Source organism: Prinia subflava, chromosome 5 (genome assembly GCF_021018805.1).
Source record: "Prinia subflava isolate CZ2003 ecotype Zambia chromosome 5, Cam_Psub_1.2, whole genome shotgun sequence".
NCBI lineage: Eukaryota > Metazoa > Chordata > Aves > Passeriformes > Cisticolidae > Prinia > Prinia subflava.
In genome coordinates, this window is record NC_086251.1 from 53,109,558 (window position 1) to 53,127,138 (window position 17,581).

The 17,581-nt window shown below is 43.8% G+C and overlaps 1 protein-coding gene across 2 annotated transcripts in view; it reads left to right on the top strand.

Moving 5' to 3' along the window:
- The window catches only part of RCOR1 (REST corepressor 1), an 81,920-nt gene that overhangs the window by 48,902 nt on the left and 15,437 nt on the right, over window positions 1-17,581 (top strand). For both annotated transcript variants that reach the window (XM_063399411.1, XM_063399412.1), the window contains 3 exons: window positions 10,267-10,319; window positions 14,342-14,503; window positions 17,063-17,181. In XM_063399411.1, the coding sequence (XP_063255481.1) occupies window positions 10,267-10,319; window positions 14,342-14,503; window positions 17,063-17,181 (334 nt within the window). The remainder of the gene's footprint in view (window positions 1-10,266; window positions 10,320-14,341; window positions 14,504-17,062; window positions 17,182-17,581) is intronic.

Sequence of the window (17,581 nt, forward strand, 5' to 3'; positions counted from 1 at the left end):
TTGGATGGATTGTAACAAAGGCACATTGGATTGTGTTGTTGTGCTTTTTTTTTTTTTTTTCCTTCTTCTTTTTTTTCTTTCCCCAAAGCCCACAAACAACAACAAAAAAAGCCTGAAGAGGAGAATGTGTTGGAGAGTATCCAGGAAAAAGATGTCTTATCTAAGGTAGCAGTGTTATCCTGGAGGAATTTTTGCTGCTGTGCTGTAAGGGGGGAGGTAGTCACCAGTTTCTTCATGTGCCTTGTTCTCTCCTGCCACCTGTTTGTTCCTCCTTTTCACTGCAGTGTGATCCAGGCCTTCTCCAAACGTGTCAGGATGACCCACTTTGAAAATGCTGCCACTACTGTGGGATTGAGCCGGTGCTGACGCTCAGAAGAAGCTTTTTTTCCTAAGAGAAGTTTAGAGACAGGCTGATGTGGAGTAATGGAGTGATGATAGCTGTGTTAAGAGTTACCCTGGCAGTGAGCCTTGATCTGAAATATGTTTGGGAGCAGCCTGAGCCAGCCTGATCGGCGCTGCCGAGTTGTAGGACCAGTATGACAAGAACTAGGAGGCTGCAGCTGCTTCACGCTGCTGGGCCCAGCCCTGGGACGAGCTGAGTGTGCTCCAGGCTTGCTGGGAATGGTAGGCTGGGGATATTTCAGAGGACTAGGTTGTTTCTTCTGGTCTCTTATGGTAGCTGTGAGCAAAAAATAGGAAGGGTCAGGGAACTGAGGGTAACTTTATATGGGTTTTTTTAATGTTTTTTTCCTTAGAGCAAAGTTAGTCGGCAAGGATGTGTTTATAGGTATATGATGGAAGCTGTGCACAGGCAGGGAGGAGCTCTTGTGGGAGATGTCTCCATGGGGGAATGCTTGAGGAGGTCATAGTAGTAACAGCTTGCCATAATGAGTTCATACGCTGCCAAGTGTGACCTTTACAGACCTGCTAGTGCAGGAGCCAAAACAGCTTGGCTTTCTCCAGGACATGTGCCAGAGCTTCCCTCATCATTTTGTGTTTGCTGTGGCATTATTTGCTCTAATTAGGAACCACTCCTACTACTTAATTTTCCTCTTACTTTTGCATTCTACGTTAAGTTACTTCCCTGTTCGTGTGCTTCTTGTGCAGGTTCACATTGTGGTAGGGTTGTAGTGAATTTTCTAGCACTGCGAGGATTAGTGGTAATATATATACATAATAACTTCTCAGTAAGGACTGAGTTTCTAACTCCTGGCCAAAAGCTGTGATAACCCCCACCACTGATATTCCAGGGTCTATTTAGTAACATTGCTTTATCATAGGCTTTTCCACAGAGTGTCTTAGGGTCAGTCTTGAGAGCTGAGAGTCTTCATGTAATCCAAGTTTCAGCATGTGCTGTATGAATCTGTAACTTGATTTTTTTCTAAATCAACTTAATTTGACAGGTATTTTAATACCTTAATATCTGTCAACATAACACTACTGCTTTGGTTTAGAGGCTACTGTAAGGATGATGTTATCCATGATCTGGCTGTGGAACCTTGCTGTCTTTCTGCGTGCCCTTCTCGGAGAGGTCAGACACATCTTTGCACCTCTTCTGTGTCTAAGCCTGTAGGAAGTAGATAAGTGCAAGCATGGATGCACTGAGTGTTAGTGTCTCCCAGAGGCTGACCTGTCTGTAGTGGGGTGATCCACATCTGCTGAGGGCAGCAGTGTGACTCAGACTTGTCTCCTTCCTTTTGCTGACTGCTGGCTTGCCCGATATTTCCTTTCTGCCCAAGTGACATCCCTCAAGGAGGTAGCCAGGGGACAAATTGATCATTTCTTTTGCTTTTGTGTCCAATATAAAGGGAGTCAGCGTGGCTTCTCCTTTCTCGTCACAGGCCTTATTATCAGTAACAATAATAATGAGCTGTAATTTAACCTGATGGCTATTCTGCTCCCACATACCCCTTGTACATGTGCCCTCATGCTGCACAAAGACCCTGTGTTGTGGGGAAGTGGAGTTACACATGCTGTTTAGGAAGCCTGGCTCCGATACAGGGCTCTCATTAGTCTGCATTCCTACAACAACAGAGAATATAATAGTTCTGGTTTTTAGGAGCTTTCAAAATGTCTTTGAGGTTGGAAAATGGACCTTGTGGAAGATTTCACCCCCTTCAAAGTGTTTTCAGTCTGGATATTCCTTGGTGGTTTCTGAAGCTTGTTGGCAGCAGGTTACTCAATGAAGCTTTATGGTATTCTCTCTGACTGTTTTGCAGACCAAGAATTTCAATGTATAAAGCATGACGGATGAAGAGCTGCAAATGTTCCTAGGCAGAGTACTGAAGTCTTGTATTGGATTGCTTGTAACCTGACTCTGTGCTCTCCCATGCTGATTCTGTCATTAGTGTGTGTCAGATTGGTGTGTTGTTGTTGGGGTGTTTGTTTGTTTTAATTAGCAAATAAGGCTTTTGGAAAGTATTCACTGGATCAGGCATTCTCAAGGAGTGAGCATGATACTTTCTATACAAAAATCTGTGCAAAGGAGGTTTCTGCTAACCCAAGTTAGAATCCCCTGCACTGAACAATATGATGATTTTTTTTTTTAATAATCTACCTCTTGACACAACCATATTGATAATGTTGCTACTTGAGTTGCTTGGGTGTGTTGCTGCCTGTAGTTGAAGTGTATAATCCAAGGCTGTAACCTCCCAGTAGAGTGAACTCAAGCCATGGTTTGACAGCAGAATAAATCTGGCTTTAGGTCTTCTCGGACTGAATTGAGAGCACTGTACTGAATAATGCAAAGAGCTATTCTGCCATAAACTCTCTTTGTTGTTTAGGTGTTTGCTGTGTGCATTTATCCTGTCTGTAACTTCTCTTTCTGTCTTGGAAAGTCATACATGGGAATGAGTATTTTCTCCCTGCCAGAAGCTAATGTGCTGGGTTTCTGTTCTCATATGGGCTTTAAACCCAATATCAATTGCTCTGATAATTACATTTAATACAGTCCAGTGTCTGTGTCTGATTTAGGATCAGAGTTGCAGAGCTAAATGATAGCCACGCTCAGATTCCATATGGTCACAGTTTAGGTCCCATGGTTATCCCATTTGGTTCTTTCTGTTCTGTTCCAGGTCCCAAAGGAAATATTTCCTCTTTGTTACTGCCCCGTCAAATCTCTCTCATCTTTTTCTGTCATACGTCTGGCAACATCTGGGTTCACGGTGCCCAGGGCTCTGTAGATATTTAAACCTGTGCCATCCCTCCAGTAAAGTGGTGTTCAGTGTGCTATGGCTAACTAATTTGCTATAGCAGAGCAAATTTCTGACTGAAGGTTGAATGTGATGGATGTATAAGAAGCAGTCTTTCTTCCCAGAGGATCCTCAATGGATGTCCTTACCATGGGCATCCACATGGCCTTTCTGGAGGAGAACAGCAGCAGCAGAGAGCATCAGCTGTCTGGCTTTCCTTATGGCAGTCCTCATTAACACACTGCCCTGGTGTACATGCACAGTGTGTGGAGACTTGTGATGTGATGGTGTCAGCAGAGACTGCAGCTTCAGGAAGGAACATAATGTTGGTAAAGGCCTTAAAAGTTATATGTGTGCTTAACAAAAGGCCTTTCCTGGTAAAGAGTTTAATATAGCTTTGGCAAACCACAAAAATTATGCTAATTTGTTAGTACACCAGTGTCTGTAGTACAGCTTTCTAGCTGGTGTAGCAAAATCTAAAGGTAGATGAGTGGTGTCTTTAGCCATCACTGAGGTTTCAACTTTGAACTTGTCCTTACATGCAGGCCATGCAAAGAGCAGTATTAAAACTAATAAAAAAAGAGGTAGGAAATATTGTGTTTCTTTTTAGTTTATTAATGTGCACTGCTTGGGAACTGATTGTTTTTGTGTGACAAAGGAAATTCTTGGTAGGTATTAGGGTTTTTAAAGGGATAAATCTCCCAGCAGTGGAGCACTCCATTTTATTCCTTGATTTATTCTCTCTCAGGCTGCAGTTTCTGTGCTCCAGGTGTGGTTCTGTGAACAGCTTTCTCCTCACCATTGCAAGTTTGTGTGGACCTGTTCCTACCCGCCTGCTCATCGCTGCCACTGTGATGTGCTGGGGCAAGGAATGAGTCGCACTTTTGGCTTGAGCCAGTCTCATTCCTCACTGAAACTAGGAGGGCTCATCTCTTAGGCTTGTGTAACCTCCCAGCAAAAGGGATTTTTATATGGTATACAGCTGTATAAAACTACAAGCAGCTTTCCACTTTGGTGGTGGTCAGTGCCTTGAGTGGCTCCAGAGCTGGTACAGGACAAGGGGCCAGCCTGTGTGGGTAGGGCTGGTGACAGGACAGTCCAGGACTGCCCCTCCTAGGAGGTCAGAGCATCTCCATACTTTCAGCCACCACTCAGTGCTTGTATACCTTTAACTGCATGCTTGGGTGAGGAAGCTGATGTGGTGGGAAAGAGGTTTTGGGTGGAATAGTTTGCCAGTCTGTGTCCCTGGGATTCCAGGCAGGTGCTTGTGCTCACAAGTGGGAAGAGGTGGATGGAGAATAGGGGTGCTTAGACTGGTCCTGCTGCCATAGGAGACTTTAAATGCAGTGGCACCCTGTGGTCCTTGGTACGTGGACGAGAGATGATACACAAGTGAAATCTGAGCAGCAAGGAGGTGAATGGGTGGGAGATTGATAGATCCTGTGGAGTCCCATGACTGAAGTTTCTGTGCTCTGCTGCAGCATATTTTGTCTTGGTCCTATTCAAGTAAGCTCTTCCAGGTAAAGGGGTAAGTTTTCCTTTGCCTTGCAATTGCATCCAGACTTTATCCTCACTGGCTGCAGATGCAGTGGAGTTGAAGCCTAAATCCTCTTATGGCTTCAGTTTCATGAAGTGGTTTTGAAGTAGCCTTTGTGGCTGTGTAACTAGCACTTTCTGTTCCTAGAAACAGTGTTAAAGGAGGCTGTGTGCCTGCCCAGGTGGGTCAGCACAGGACACAGAACACTTCTGTGCTCTGTCTCCCGCTCTTGTCCTGCCTGCTATATCACATCTTACCAAGAAGAGAAAATACCTTTTCCAAGACATAAGAACCTTTTGAATAGAAACATAGAATAATTAAGATTAGAACGACCTTAAGACTAGCTGAAGCTTAGTTTCACTTAAGTGATTTTGTTCAGGCTCTTTTCCTGCTTGCCCTGCTTTCAGTTGCAGCTAACTTTAGCGAGACACTTGAGCAGACTCGTGTGCTTTTGACAGCTTTCTCTCCCGAGCTGGGACCACGAGGTGGCAGGAGTGTTCCACCGGTGCCACCAGGACAGCGGGACGGCAATGCAGCTGCTCATTTTTATAGGCGAGGTGAAAACTGTGCTCGGTTGTTTGCGTACCGTCATAATTGTGTTTTGGAATGTGGAAAAGTTTCACGTGTATATGTCTACATGCCCTTATTTTCTTTATATATAATTTAATTTAGGTCTTGACTGTCTCTTTTTTTTTTCTTTTCTTTCTTCTTTTTTTTTCCAATTCTCAAGGGAGATGGAGGGGAGGGAAAGATGTATAGCAACATCCAGAATTCCTTGCAGGTTCCAGCATTGATCAAACCCTGTGAAGCACATTACTGAGGCTGCAAAGGATGTTGCTTTTGTCCTCATTTCACCCTGTTCTGTCAGGGGATTGCATCACGTAATATGCAAAGTGTTCAGAGCTCCTGCAGTACCCTAGTAATAGGGGTGAGCTGAGGTTGCAGCAACAGCTCTACCTCTGCATTCCTGTTGCTTCCGATAGGCTTTAGCACACTCACTCATGCTGCAAACCTGCCTTGGGGTCATTGAGTCTGCTGAACACAATGTGATCCTTGTGGGATCATTGAGAAGCAATTTGGGTGGGGGGAGAAATTCTCCAGAAGGACCCACTCAGAGAGGTCCTAATGTGATCAAATGATGATGAGTAGAGTCATTATTTTCAGGCGTTTCTCTTTTCAGAGTTCTCCCGCCCTCCTGAAATAAATGCTCATGTTTTACATCTCAATTCACTGCTCAAGAATGTGGGACTGAAAATCAGCAATGCAGTTGTTTGCTCTTGTTCCTCCTTCCCTGTGTCAGCCAAGAGGGTCTGCTTTCCTTTGCCTCTGGTGAGGAAGCTTTGCAGGGAGGTGGTTAGCAAAAGGCAATTCTATGAGAAGGCTGGCTGGGAATGAGAACACAAAATTCAGGGGGTTAAGGGCACCATTTTGGTCAAACGCCCTTCTCTAGGGGGCAGGGGGCTAGAAGCATCTTCCTGTGCTTCCTTTGCCACTCCCTTCCATTTCTTGTATCTCTTTGGCTGCCCTAGTGTTACACCCAGGGTCCTTCAGTCATCTCTTATTCGGGAGGTGTGTTTTAGTGTCTGAGCACTCTGTGCCCCTCTTTGCCGGCGACAATGTGTATGTGAGGCTCTGTTCCCTTTGTATCCCTGCCTCTTGTGGTACTCCCGCCTTCCTGAGCATGACTGGCTGTAGGAAGGGGCTCTTTGGGCCCATGCTCACTGCATTTTGGGTGTGGAGTGGACAGAGCAATCCTGCTTACCCAAACACTGCTAAAATGCATGTAAAAGAAGAAATGTAGCCAAGTAGGTGAAGAAATACAGTTTATGATTCTCTTCTCTGTTCCTCCCCCCGGTCTGGTTTCTAGTAGCAACAAGAGCCTTCACAGGAGCAATGCATCTACTGTGTCACACAACTGTCTCTATTCAAGTATTACTGTATTTTTGGTCTGGTCTGTGTTGAAATGTCTTTCTGGTGTAGAGAAAGGAGTTGGATGGGAGGTGAGGATACTCTTATCTACCCTGTTCAGGGAAAAGTTACGCTGGTAGGAAGAGTGCTTTGTGGTTTATTCTATACTGGGGGAAATGGGCTGAGATTGCTCTGCTGCTCTTGCTTGTTCTCTTCTGGAAAGCAGCTCAGAGCTGTGCTGGCAAGCTGTCCCTTCTGGTGTAAGCAGGGCTCTGCCCCAGGCTCCCCTGGCTCTGAACTGTGACGTCTAAACAGATTGCTGGGTTACACACCGAATGTGACTGAGTGCCACTGAAATGCAGTGAGCAGAATTTCACGTGCCCACTGCCCTGTGCTTGCAAGAGGTGTGGAGGGAAGGCAGAGATGAAAGAGGATACTTCTTTATGTGGTGTGGCATGTAAAGCATTGAGCTTGTGGCAATTCCAGGCTCTACTGGTATGGGAAACTAAAGGGATCCTGTGACTCAGCTGGTGCCATGCTCTTCCTTGCTTACTTCATATGGAGGGGGAAGGTAAAGAAAGAGCAATCGGAAGGATTGCTCAAGGGACTGTCATTCCTCTCAGATGGTGCAAGCATCAAAGCGAGTGAGCTCACAGTTAGCCAAGAAATAACAAGCAGAAGGGGCTAGGTTGGCAGTAAGCAGGCAGGAAACAAGCCAAGAGGAGAGTACAGTGGTGTACTCCTTGTCTGTCCTTCACCCACAAACGCTCTTTTAATGGTTTGGAGTAGTATTGCTGTGTTCTCACGGTCAGTTTACCGCCTTATTGCCTTTTTCTTATTCTTCTTTTCTCTTCTTCCACTGTAACAATGCGATATAATACTGAGATGTTACAGAACCTACCGTGACAGTAAAAGCATCTTTTCCTTAAAGCTTACTTTCATGGTGTCTGGTCACTCATAATCTACTGTTTGGCTCAGTGGTACATTGACTAGTTTGAAGAGAAATCCTCCCGATATGTGGGGACCTTGCTAATATTCTTGCTTAGTTAGGACACGAAATGCTGTAATGATTTTTTGGGAGCAAGTATGTTTTCATTACTTAACATCAGACATAAGAAAGATAATATGCTGGAACGGAGAACAGCCTCATCTCTTCTCTGTATATATTAAAGGATAAGATGCTGAAGTCAAATGAGGAGCTGTAGATCTTTCCACAGTGAAAGCAAGGTAGTTAATGCAGTAGTACTTAGCATTCAGGAGCTTAATTCAGCCTTGGACTTGAGAGAATTCAGCTCCTTTCCCTCCTTCCTTCATGTCCTCCTTAGACAAAATATATAACACTGCATGTGTAATACCTGTTTTTTAAGGAAGCAGAGAGCATTTAGCTCTCTGGGAAACTACAGGGAAATGCTGCAGGTAGGGTTTCCAGGCAGCCTTTGCTCGTGATGTGGTTTTATAACTCTGGAAGCACCTGAAGTTGCTGTCCTGCCCCCATCCTACTGATGCTCCCTGCCCCATTGGGCATGTGGAGGGAAGGGATGGTGTGTATATGAGGCAGTTTCCTTTTCTGTCCCTGTTAACCCTGTTTTTTCCGTTCTGCATCATGTTCTCTGCTTGGGATGTAGTTTTGCAAGTTGGTTGTTTTTTTTTTTCCTGTGGCAAATCTGATTTTCAAGGTTCATACTAGGCACTGGTAACCCTCAGGATGTTCTGTTAGGCAATGCAGCAAGTTCAGCCTAGGAAGTTGGTCACTGTCCCAAGCACCTCCACTGCTTTTGCAACTATTTTATTATGTTTTCTTTGTGCAAAAAAATGTTGTTTGCAAGAAGAGATGATTTTCATCCCAGTTCAACATAGTTCTTAGAAATAATTTGCTGATTTAGAGAGACAGATATATTTGTGTTGTAGCAGTGCAAATGAATGGTTGTAGCTAGACTTTTTTCCAACAGCCTAATAAAAATTTACTGAATGGATCTGGAACATGGAGCAATGAACAGGTTTGTCAGGCTGTTGAGAGTTGCCATTGTGTGCAGGTGGGAGCTTGGCAGGATAAGAACCTCATGGAAAGTCCTTGCTAATGTGGGACATCTTTGTTTACAGCATGCTCTTCTCCTGCCACAATGTGTGGCTGTATTAATATTCACGTGGACTTCTGCAGGGCACTTAACAAGGCCCTCTTCTCCAACATCTTTTTGTGAAATTGAACACAATTTTTTTGTACTTTTCCTTTCCAGATGAAGGGTCTGTGATTATTATCACATCATATTGGCCAGTCTAAAGATGAGATGTCTACTTTAAGTACCTAGATCTGAATTCTTATTGTTAATGACAAGTTGAAAATAAGAGGCTGGTGCTCTCCTGCTGTGTGTTTTCTGATTTATCCTTTCTGTTTTCCCAGTACCTTTTGAGCTTATACCTCAGTTTAAAAAGATGAGGGAATAATTGAGGATTGTCCCAGCTTGAAGGAAAAGCTTTAAAGAAAGCCTTACTCCATAAGAGTGTTTATAAAGGTAGAAAATAGGCGAGAAGCACATTTAAGAGCTGAAGTTAATGATGCCAGACTGTGGGAAATGTGGCTTCCTTAGCTGCAGAGTGCATAGAATCATTTCCTTGCTGCACATGCTCTCCAAGAGTCTTGTGCTCAGCACTGGAATTTGCTGTCATCTCTCCCTGTGTGTCTGTAGAAGAAGAAGAGAGAATGATTTTTGAGTTCATTGCTATGTGACTCATTGTGAAGTCCAAATTTTGTAGAAGCATGAAAACTTTGGCTGTGTGTATCAGTTTTAGGTCAGGGTACTTGCATGTTGTTGGGGATTGTAGAGACAACCACTACTTTTAGCATCTTCCACTCCACTAGGTGAAGCAGGAGTCTCACCTTTTAGATGATTCTTTTGTTTTCAAGGGTCTTGTTATCATTACAGTGGGGTTAATAATGATCAGGCACTTGAGCACAGACTTCAGAACACCGCTGCTACTAACTTTGATTCATTCCTCTCAAATGGGTGCTGTTGGACATAATGTGGGTGAAAGACATTTGGGTTTAGTCCCATCTATACAAAATATAACTCCTCAGGGCACATTTACACTGTAGAGTGTGGGATTTGGTCCAAGATAAAAACTGCTGAGACCTAAGAATGAAAAAATTTACCAAGATGTCTGCAGTGGTTGTGTAACACTAGGATTCTGCCCGTATTGGAAGGTAAGGATTGTGTCTGGGGTGTTTTTCCTTAAGAAAACAATTACTTCTGGGCTATTAAAAAAATCACTGCCAACCAACCAACAAAAAACCCTCCACAAGATGAACTCACACCCCAAAAAGCAGCTAACACAGGTCTACTGTTTTGGTGAACAAGTTCTGAAATACTGTCGGCAGTGTTTCAGAAGTACTGGAACTGGATTGAATATCATGGACCATTTGGGCTTGTTAAGGAAAATACTTAATTTTTCTGGTGGCTTGTTTTTCTTATGTTTCCTTCTGTTCCTGAATTGTTGGAAAAAGTAGCTGTTCATGAGAGGTCTCTGTGCAGGGCTGAGAAGTCAGGGCTGCAGATTTGGGTTTTAGACTGGGAAAGGGAAGGGAAGATGAGATCATTATATGAAATGCACTTACATCTTCTCTTTGTTTTTCAGTGGATGAATATATTGCCATTGCTAAAGAGAAGCATGGATACAATATGGAGCAGGTAACAACCCTTTGAATAATTTAAAACATTTTTCAGAAGTATTCAAACATGACTTTGAGCGACTGCCTAGAACTGGTTCTTTCTGTACATTCTCTACTAATTGTCCCCAAACTGGCTGTTCCTAATAGTAGCCTGAGCTCTGTGAATACAGAGTTTGACCTTAGTTTTACATCAAGAGGCAAAAGAAGAAAAACAAAACCATTATAATTTCTAATGGAGTCTGGCCATGAGTATTATGCTTCCTCTGGTGACTGCTTCTTGAGCACTTTCAGAACCCCTAAACAACGTTAAAAAGATTGGCTTATCTTTGGACAGCTGCCTGATTGCACTGCAGTTTCCAGCTGACTGCTCCATCTCTGCTTCATGGATGTCTTGGCAGTTATTAATGAGCTATTGAACCATCAAGTGCTTTTCTGAGGCAAACCAATACCCACAGTTATTTACCTTAAAAGTGTGCTGGAAATAATTTTGCGTTTCACAGATGAGCGCCTTGGCTGTCAGTGCAGTGAACAGGGGTTGACACTGCCCAGCGGCCACTGACCTTAGCCAGTACCTGTAACCTAGGGATGGAAATCCTGGTGTGAGGAACAGACCTCTCCTTTATTCCCTGTGGTCTAGGATTGTGTACTAATCTTTCCTGTGTTAACTGATAATGATTTCAAAACTTGCTGCGGAGGTTAGATCTGTGCCTGGGAAACTTTTCTTAATTCTGTGGAGTTTCCTCATGCACTAATACTTGCTTGGAAAGGGAAGGCAGGGAATTTCATGACTTACTGTAGTGGCAAATCACACACTGTCTCTACAAGTTCAAAAATTTGAAAGATTATGAAATTGTTCAGACAGAGGCTGTGAGCATAGAAACAAATGGTTGGGATGGGCAAGGGCTTCTATGTGAATGATTCTACTGTCATCCTTGAGTCAGACTTTCAGTAGTCGATACTCATACTCAAAAAGACTTCTTGCTGAACAAGAACACTGAAGTTGAGATAGCCAGCAAAATTTCCAGCAAAACCAGGAATGATCAGACTTGATAATTCTAGTTTCTAAGAGCAGAAAACAGCAGTAAATGAACGTGAAGGCATCAAAAGGCTGTGAACTTAAAATGAAAATAAAGAAGGTAACTCTCTTCAGCTGATATTGGTATACCCTAGTATTGGTTATTGTGGATAACATTTTCCAAGAGAGATGGTCTTGGAATAGTAGAAATGGGTTTCATTGTTTTAGTGGAGATGTCTTGTTTGGAAAGTAAAGACCGATACAGATGACTGATGAAAATTAAGCTTGTGATTTTTTTTAAAACTCACTGAATTCTTGTGGTTTGAAAAACTTAAATTTAGCTAACAGAGATTTGCATTGATTTTAATGTTGAAAATAAAGATCTCCCACTCATTCCTTGAAGTCCTTTTCTCCATTTTCTTCTCTCCTCTCTGTTAAGTTGCATGACTTGCCCCATTAGAGTGTAAAGTGGCTAAGCAGCTTACAAAAGTGTCCCTGCTCCTAAAAATTTTCTCATTCCTTCTGTAGCGCTCTCACATAATACTCTGGAGTTAAACATGTTTCCCAGGTCCTTTGGGATTTCCTAGAGAGCTGTGCTAGGCATTTTCAGGAAATAACTGGAGAGGATCTAGCTTATATTGCTCTGGAAGGCACACATTCATTTTGTATTACAGGGACAAGTGTCAAGGCTTTCAAATCAGGATGATTATTTGTGTCACCAAGGGAAACTCTGTCTTCAGCAGGTATCATCAGAGTTGCTGTTGGCTATGTAACCAGACAAGCTGATACAGACTCCCTGGGAGCCATTAAAAGCTCACTTTAGCAATTGGCCACTGTCTCTGGGCTTCGCTGGCCAAGGCAGCTCTCTCCCACACACGCCATTCCCCTGACAGCCGGTCACTTTGCTCTTCTGTTCAGGTGGCTTGGCTAACAGTCATCATACAGAGATTGCCTTTTTTCCACCTGTGCCCACTGCCCAAAACATCCCTTTAAAGGCTGAGATAGGCCAGTCTGCTAAAGGGAGAGGGAGCTGCCAGCAGGGTGCTGGGGTATGTGCCTGCTGGTGCTCCTCTGCCCAGCAGTGTTCCTGTCCAGCTGCCTGATCCGTGCCAGCCCGGCTCCCATCCCTGTCCCTTCACTCCCCTTGCCCATGGCTGAGTGCCCTGTTGTTGGCTCTGCTGCTGTTGGAGGGTGGCTGGAGGCTCAGGACTGTGCTGGTGGAGTCCCTGCAGCCTAGCCAGCCCCAGGGCAGGCAAAGGGCAGGCAAAGGGCAGGCTTCCAATGGGCCAGTGAGCTTTGGCAGGGCAGGCGCTTCAGCTGGTGGTGCAGACAGCTGTGGGTGGTTGTGCTGAGCTGTAGTAGTCACAGACTTTAGGAAGCAGCACAGTAGGTCTGGCTGTGACCTGGGCTTTCCTGCCAGCCTTTGTCCAAAACCCTGGGATAAAGGAGCCTGGGAAGGCCCTGTGCTCACCTGTTTATTAGTGCAGAGTTCTTCCAGGGCAGCATAGGTGGAAGAGGAATACTGATCTCCTGTTAAACAAGCCTACAAGGAAAATCTTTTTGTTTACCCCTTGCTTCATGTGCTCTCTCCTCAGTCCTCACTAACATCTCAGTGCTATTTAATGATACCCTTGCCTCCCAAATGTCTTGCTCCTTGTTTATCCCTTGCTTCCTCATAAGGATATCAGGTAGATCTCATATTTGAAGCTGAAGGAGATTGTCAGGGGAGAAAAAACTTTGTCCTTCAGGACTGCAAAATAGTTTCTTTGACCCCCATCCCTTCCAGAATGGCTGTGTGGCTTCTGTGACATCTTGAGTGCCTGTGCTGCAACTGAGATTGCTACTCATTCTGCCTGGTGGCAGAAGGGAGGAGAAAGTGTCCAGGCAGTGCTGAGAGCTCAGTAGGATCTGGGCAAGATCTTAGATAACACTAATATTTATATGCATGCTCTCTGCAGAATCTCAGGGGCATGAGATCCCATAAAGGAACTGCTTTTTTGCATAGCAAAGCATAATGGGGAAACCCCAATTTTGGAGGGATTTTGTAACGCTGGGCAGCCAGGGTGAAACTACGAGATGAGGGTAACCACAGCTGTGAAACCTGAGCTGAGTTTGCATATGATGAGCATCTCTTACATTTTACTCTGCATGTTAGGGATTGTTTTCACTTCACAGCAATTGTGAAAGGCTGGTTTTTAGCTCTGCAGAGTCAGGCCTTCCCAAAATGACACAGTGGTTGCTGGCGTGCCAGAGGTGATGTTCTGTCATAACACAGAGGGGCTGTGGACCCCTGGGAGAGGGAGGCTGCACACGAATGTCTTTGGAGACAGCAGAAGGAGAATGATTTGCAGGTGGTGAAGCACAGCACAGGCACTTTGTCCTAGGAACTGAGAACCAGAGACTGCAACAGGAAAATGATGCCTCTCTCAAGGGAACAAAAGAGCAGCCCCCAGAATGAATGAAATTTATTCCTCCTTTGGGCCAGGGACTTTTTAGCAACCAGTCAAGGTGGTGCATGTTCTCAGCCTTTCATTCTTAAAGTTCTTGTTTCATTCTCTTTCTCTTTTCCCCTTCCCTCTCAGAAAGAACCCTATAAACAATTACAAAAACTCCCAGTCAACTAAACCATCCTTCTAATTGCCATGAAAAGGGAGTCCAGCACTGGAAAAAAGCTGCCTTTTGTCCAGTCTTTTTTAGGTAGACTTCCCAAACCTTTGCTCAGTTTATCTGTGCATACCATGATCAGTAAAGCTGAAGTAATTTCTTAAGGTTTTTCTCGCACCTTTCTGTTGCTAGTCTTTATTACATGACAACCTGTGTGGTTCTGATAAACTCAGGCTGGTCTTCACAGCCTATCTGGGGTCAGATTCCAGGTTTCTTGCACTCAGAAAAGCATCTGATGTAGCTGAGAATTAAAATTATGTCTAATGTGTTGCCTGAGAAAAATGTTGTAGCTCTCCCTTTCCATTTTCCAGTAATGTTTCTTTTGATTACAGTTGTCACCTTGGTGTCTGTGTTATTTCTAGGCTCTTGGGATGCTGTTTTGGCACAAGCACAACATTGAGAAGTCTTTGGCAGACCTGCCAAACTTTACTCCATTCCCAGATGAGTGGACAGTGGAAGACAAGGTCTTGTTTGAACAGGCCTTCAGTTTCCATGGGAAAACCTTTCACAGGATCCAGCAGATGGTAAGTGGTGTCGCAGGAATGGAAAAGCAGAACAGACTGTCATCTTCAGTGCTGTTTGTGCTGAATGTGTGTCTAATGCTCTTGAGAGAGAACAGGCCAAAGGGGATATTAGAGGGAAAATGCTACCATGAATAGAAAGAAACAATGTTATTTCCCGAGTCTCTGTAGAAGTGTTTTCCTGAAGTGCTTTACTGGTTATGGGTAAACTATGACTATGTGACTTTTTTTTGGTTGGAAATTACAGTTTTCAGTCCCCTGTGTGCTATGGTAGTGTTTGTCTCAGCTGGAGTTCAGGCATGGTCTGTACACATATGCCCACACATATGCAGTAAAGATCATCTCTGTGCAAAGTTGAATTCCTTTCTTACAGCCTGATTTTTAGGAATTAATTTTATTGGATGATGAAGTCTGTGCTTAATGTGATTTGGGACTGTCGGCAGATGCTGTGATGGAGGTTTATACATCCTTGCAAATTTCAGTCCTCTGCTTTTGGTTGGTGATGATACTGTTTTAAACGAATGGTTGAAAACTTCAAGGATAGGTTTCTACCTGAAAGGGAAGTGCTAGGGAGTGTGCAATTTTCTTTTGAGAGAGGGAGAGGATGGGTTGTAAACATTTTTATTAATTGTATCTTGAGAGTGTCTTCAAGTGGTTCATCACCTGAGTGGAAACCAGACTTTGTTTTTTGCTCTCCTTCAGTAAAGTAGCCTCTTGAGTGTTCCAGCAGGACTCAGTTCCACTGTCTGTGACCCTTTGAAGTGAGCCTAGGCTGTTGCAGTCTGTCCAGCCTCTTTAAAGCACATGTGACACAGATCTGTGCTGCTGATCACACTGAAAAACAAAAGGTGACTTGCCTTCTAAGGATGAAGGTCCCTTTTCAAAAGGGTGGCAGAAAGAGACTTGTTTTTGTCATGTCCTCCTTGATGTTCCTTGTCCTTCACTGACATTCATTTCCAAATGTTCTTGGCGTCCTAGGGTCTCCCACTCCCTTGGGTCAGGTGATAAAACTCTTGAAGAGTGAAGCTGCTTTATTCCTATGTTCTTATATAGGAGGGAAAATAGGGCAAGAGAAAGTCCTGGGGAAAAAAGAGAACATAAAGCTCGTCCTGTTGGTTGGTTAACTGCCAAAGCAAGAAATTCTCAACTCAGTTTATGTGCAGAAGCATGGCTCCCTGTCCCAGGGTGAAGTGCGTTCCAGTACAGGGATGCCATGCACTGTTCCCTTGGTAATGATATTTTTTTACTGTTGCTCCCAGGAAAGGGATTCTGCATGAAAGGAATTAAATGGCATGAAACTTTGTGTCTAGCAGGGGACAGGAATCAATGGCTCGGGAGCATGTTAGTTGTTAGTTTATAGATGCTGCCCCATTAGCACCCGTGCAGATTAGAACTGAGAGGAGAAATCTCCAAAGCCAGAGAATGAAAGACAAGGTACATTATTTACTAGAGCTGGTTCTGATATTTTGGCACTCTTAGCACAGGTTTATAGCCAAGTGGATGTTTGTCATGAACAGCCTTGTCCCTGAATTTGTTCTGTGGAACTCTTTAATTTCAGAACACCAGCCTGTTGCATGGCTGTTGGCAACACATTGACTTTAGCACCTGTGCTTTGCCAGCGCCAGTGGATTTCTGCCTGTGTGCAGCTGGGGGCCGGAGTGGGAGTGCTGATGTGATCTGTTATTAGAATCTAAAGTCAGTCTGCAGTTTGAGAACCAGGCTTGTCTCAGGTGAAGACTTAAACTAAAGTGTTTGAGTGAAAGAGATCTGGCTCTTGCTCAGAGTCTTGTTTTCTTTCCCACCTGCTCTGCCCTCCAAACTGAATCAGACACTTATGTAAAACATGTTTTAATCATCAGAAGAAGTGGACTTTCACCTTTTAAAAGTCCTTTGTAAGAGCATCCATGTAGAGCACCTCAAAAGTAGAGAATTAGTCTTAAAGTAGTTTTATGCTTTTTGGAGGCAGATGTTTCTTTCCTAGCTACAGGGTGATGGCATTTGTGTAAGAGGACAAAAAAATAAATTGTGTTTTCCTATATCTTCAGTTCACTGTACAGTAACATTTCATCTTTTGAAAACATCCTTTGTTGAGACCTTTGAATAGACTTTGTCATGTGAATGGTGTGAATAAACCTATTTAACCAAACATCAAAGATATGCTTGGGATGTTTGCAGTTCAGCAGTTTCTGTGATTGTTTACATGTGTCTGTGTTGGCTTTTAGGTCTGTTCTGGCTTTAAAACTGTTCTCTCAGTTTCGAGGCCTCGTTTCAGATTTGCTCTTGCTGTGTTCCCCTATTCTGGAGGGAACCAGCTACTTGCCTGGTGAGTGGAAGCTTGCTGAGATGTTCTTTAGAGATCTTGATGTCCTAAATAGTAGACACTAACTGAAACACTCCCCATAGATCATTTTTGGAAAGGTTGCAGAACTGCCTTGCTTGAGCCTTTGAGAGAGTCCAATGTAAAGAGGTCAAATGTTCCTTGCAAAAACAGACCAATTGTATGTGAACTTCTGGGGATACTTTACATATAAATATATAAAAGGATACATGTTTAATTTACAGCTTCCTGACAAGTCAATAGCCAGCCTGGTGAAATTTTACTACTCCTGGAAGAAGACAAGGACTAAAACTAGTGTGATGGACCGTCATGCTCGTAAACAGAAAAGGGAACGTGAGGAAAGGTAGGTTTGCAAGCAGAAAAACCGTGTATTACCGCACACTGCTTTCTTCAGTCTACCCCAGAAATTCCTGTTAGCTTGTAACAAACTAGATGTAGGATTTTCCCCAAAACGTTTCCTGGTACCACACCTTTCCCCACCCCTCCTCCCTGCTATGCTTTGCTTAAAGCCAAAGGCAGCTGTGCTCCCTTTCTTGACACTGCAATCCTGATTGCTCTCTAGTGCACTGGTTACAGTCCCACCATTCTAGATCTTTTTCTCTCTTACTGCTTGAGGGTTGGGAAATTGAAATTAAAGCTGTTTACAATCTGATTGGCACTGTTGTCAGCAGAGCCAGAAAAGCTGATAAGCAGATAAGTAAAGGGGTTTAATGAAAGAGCTGAGATCTGCCTTTATTTCCTCC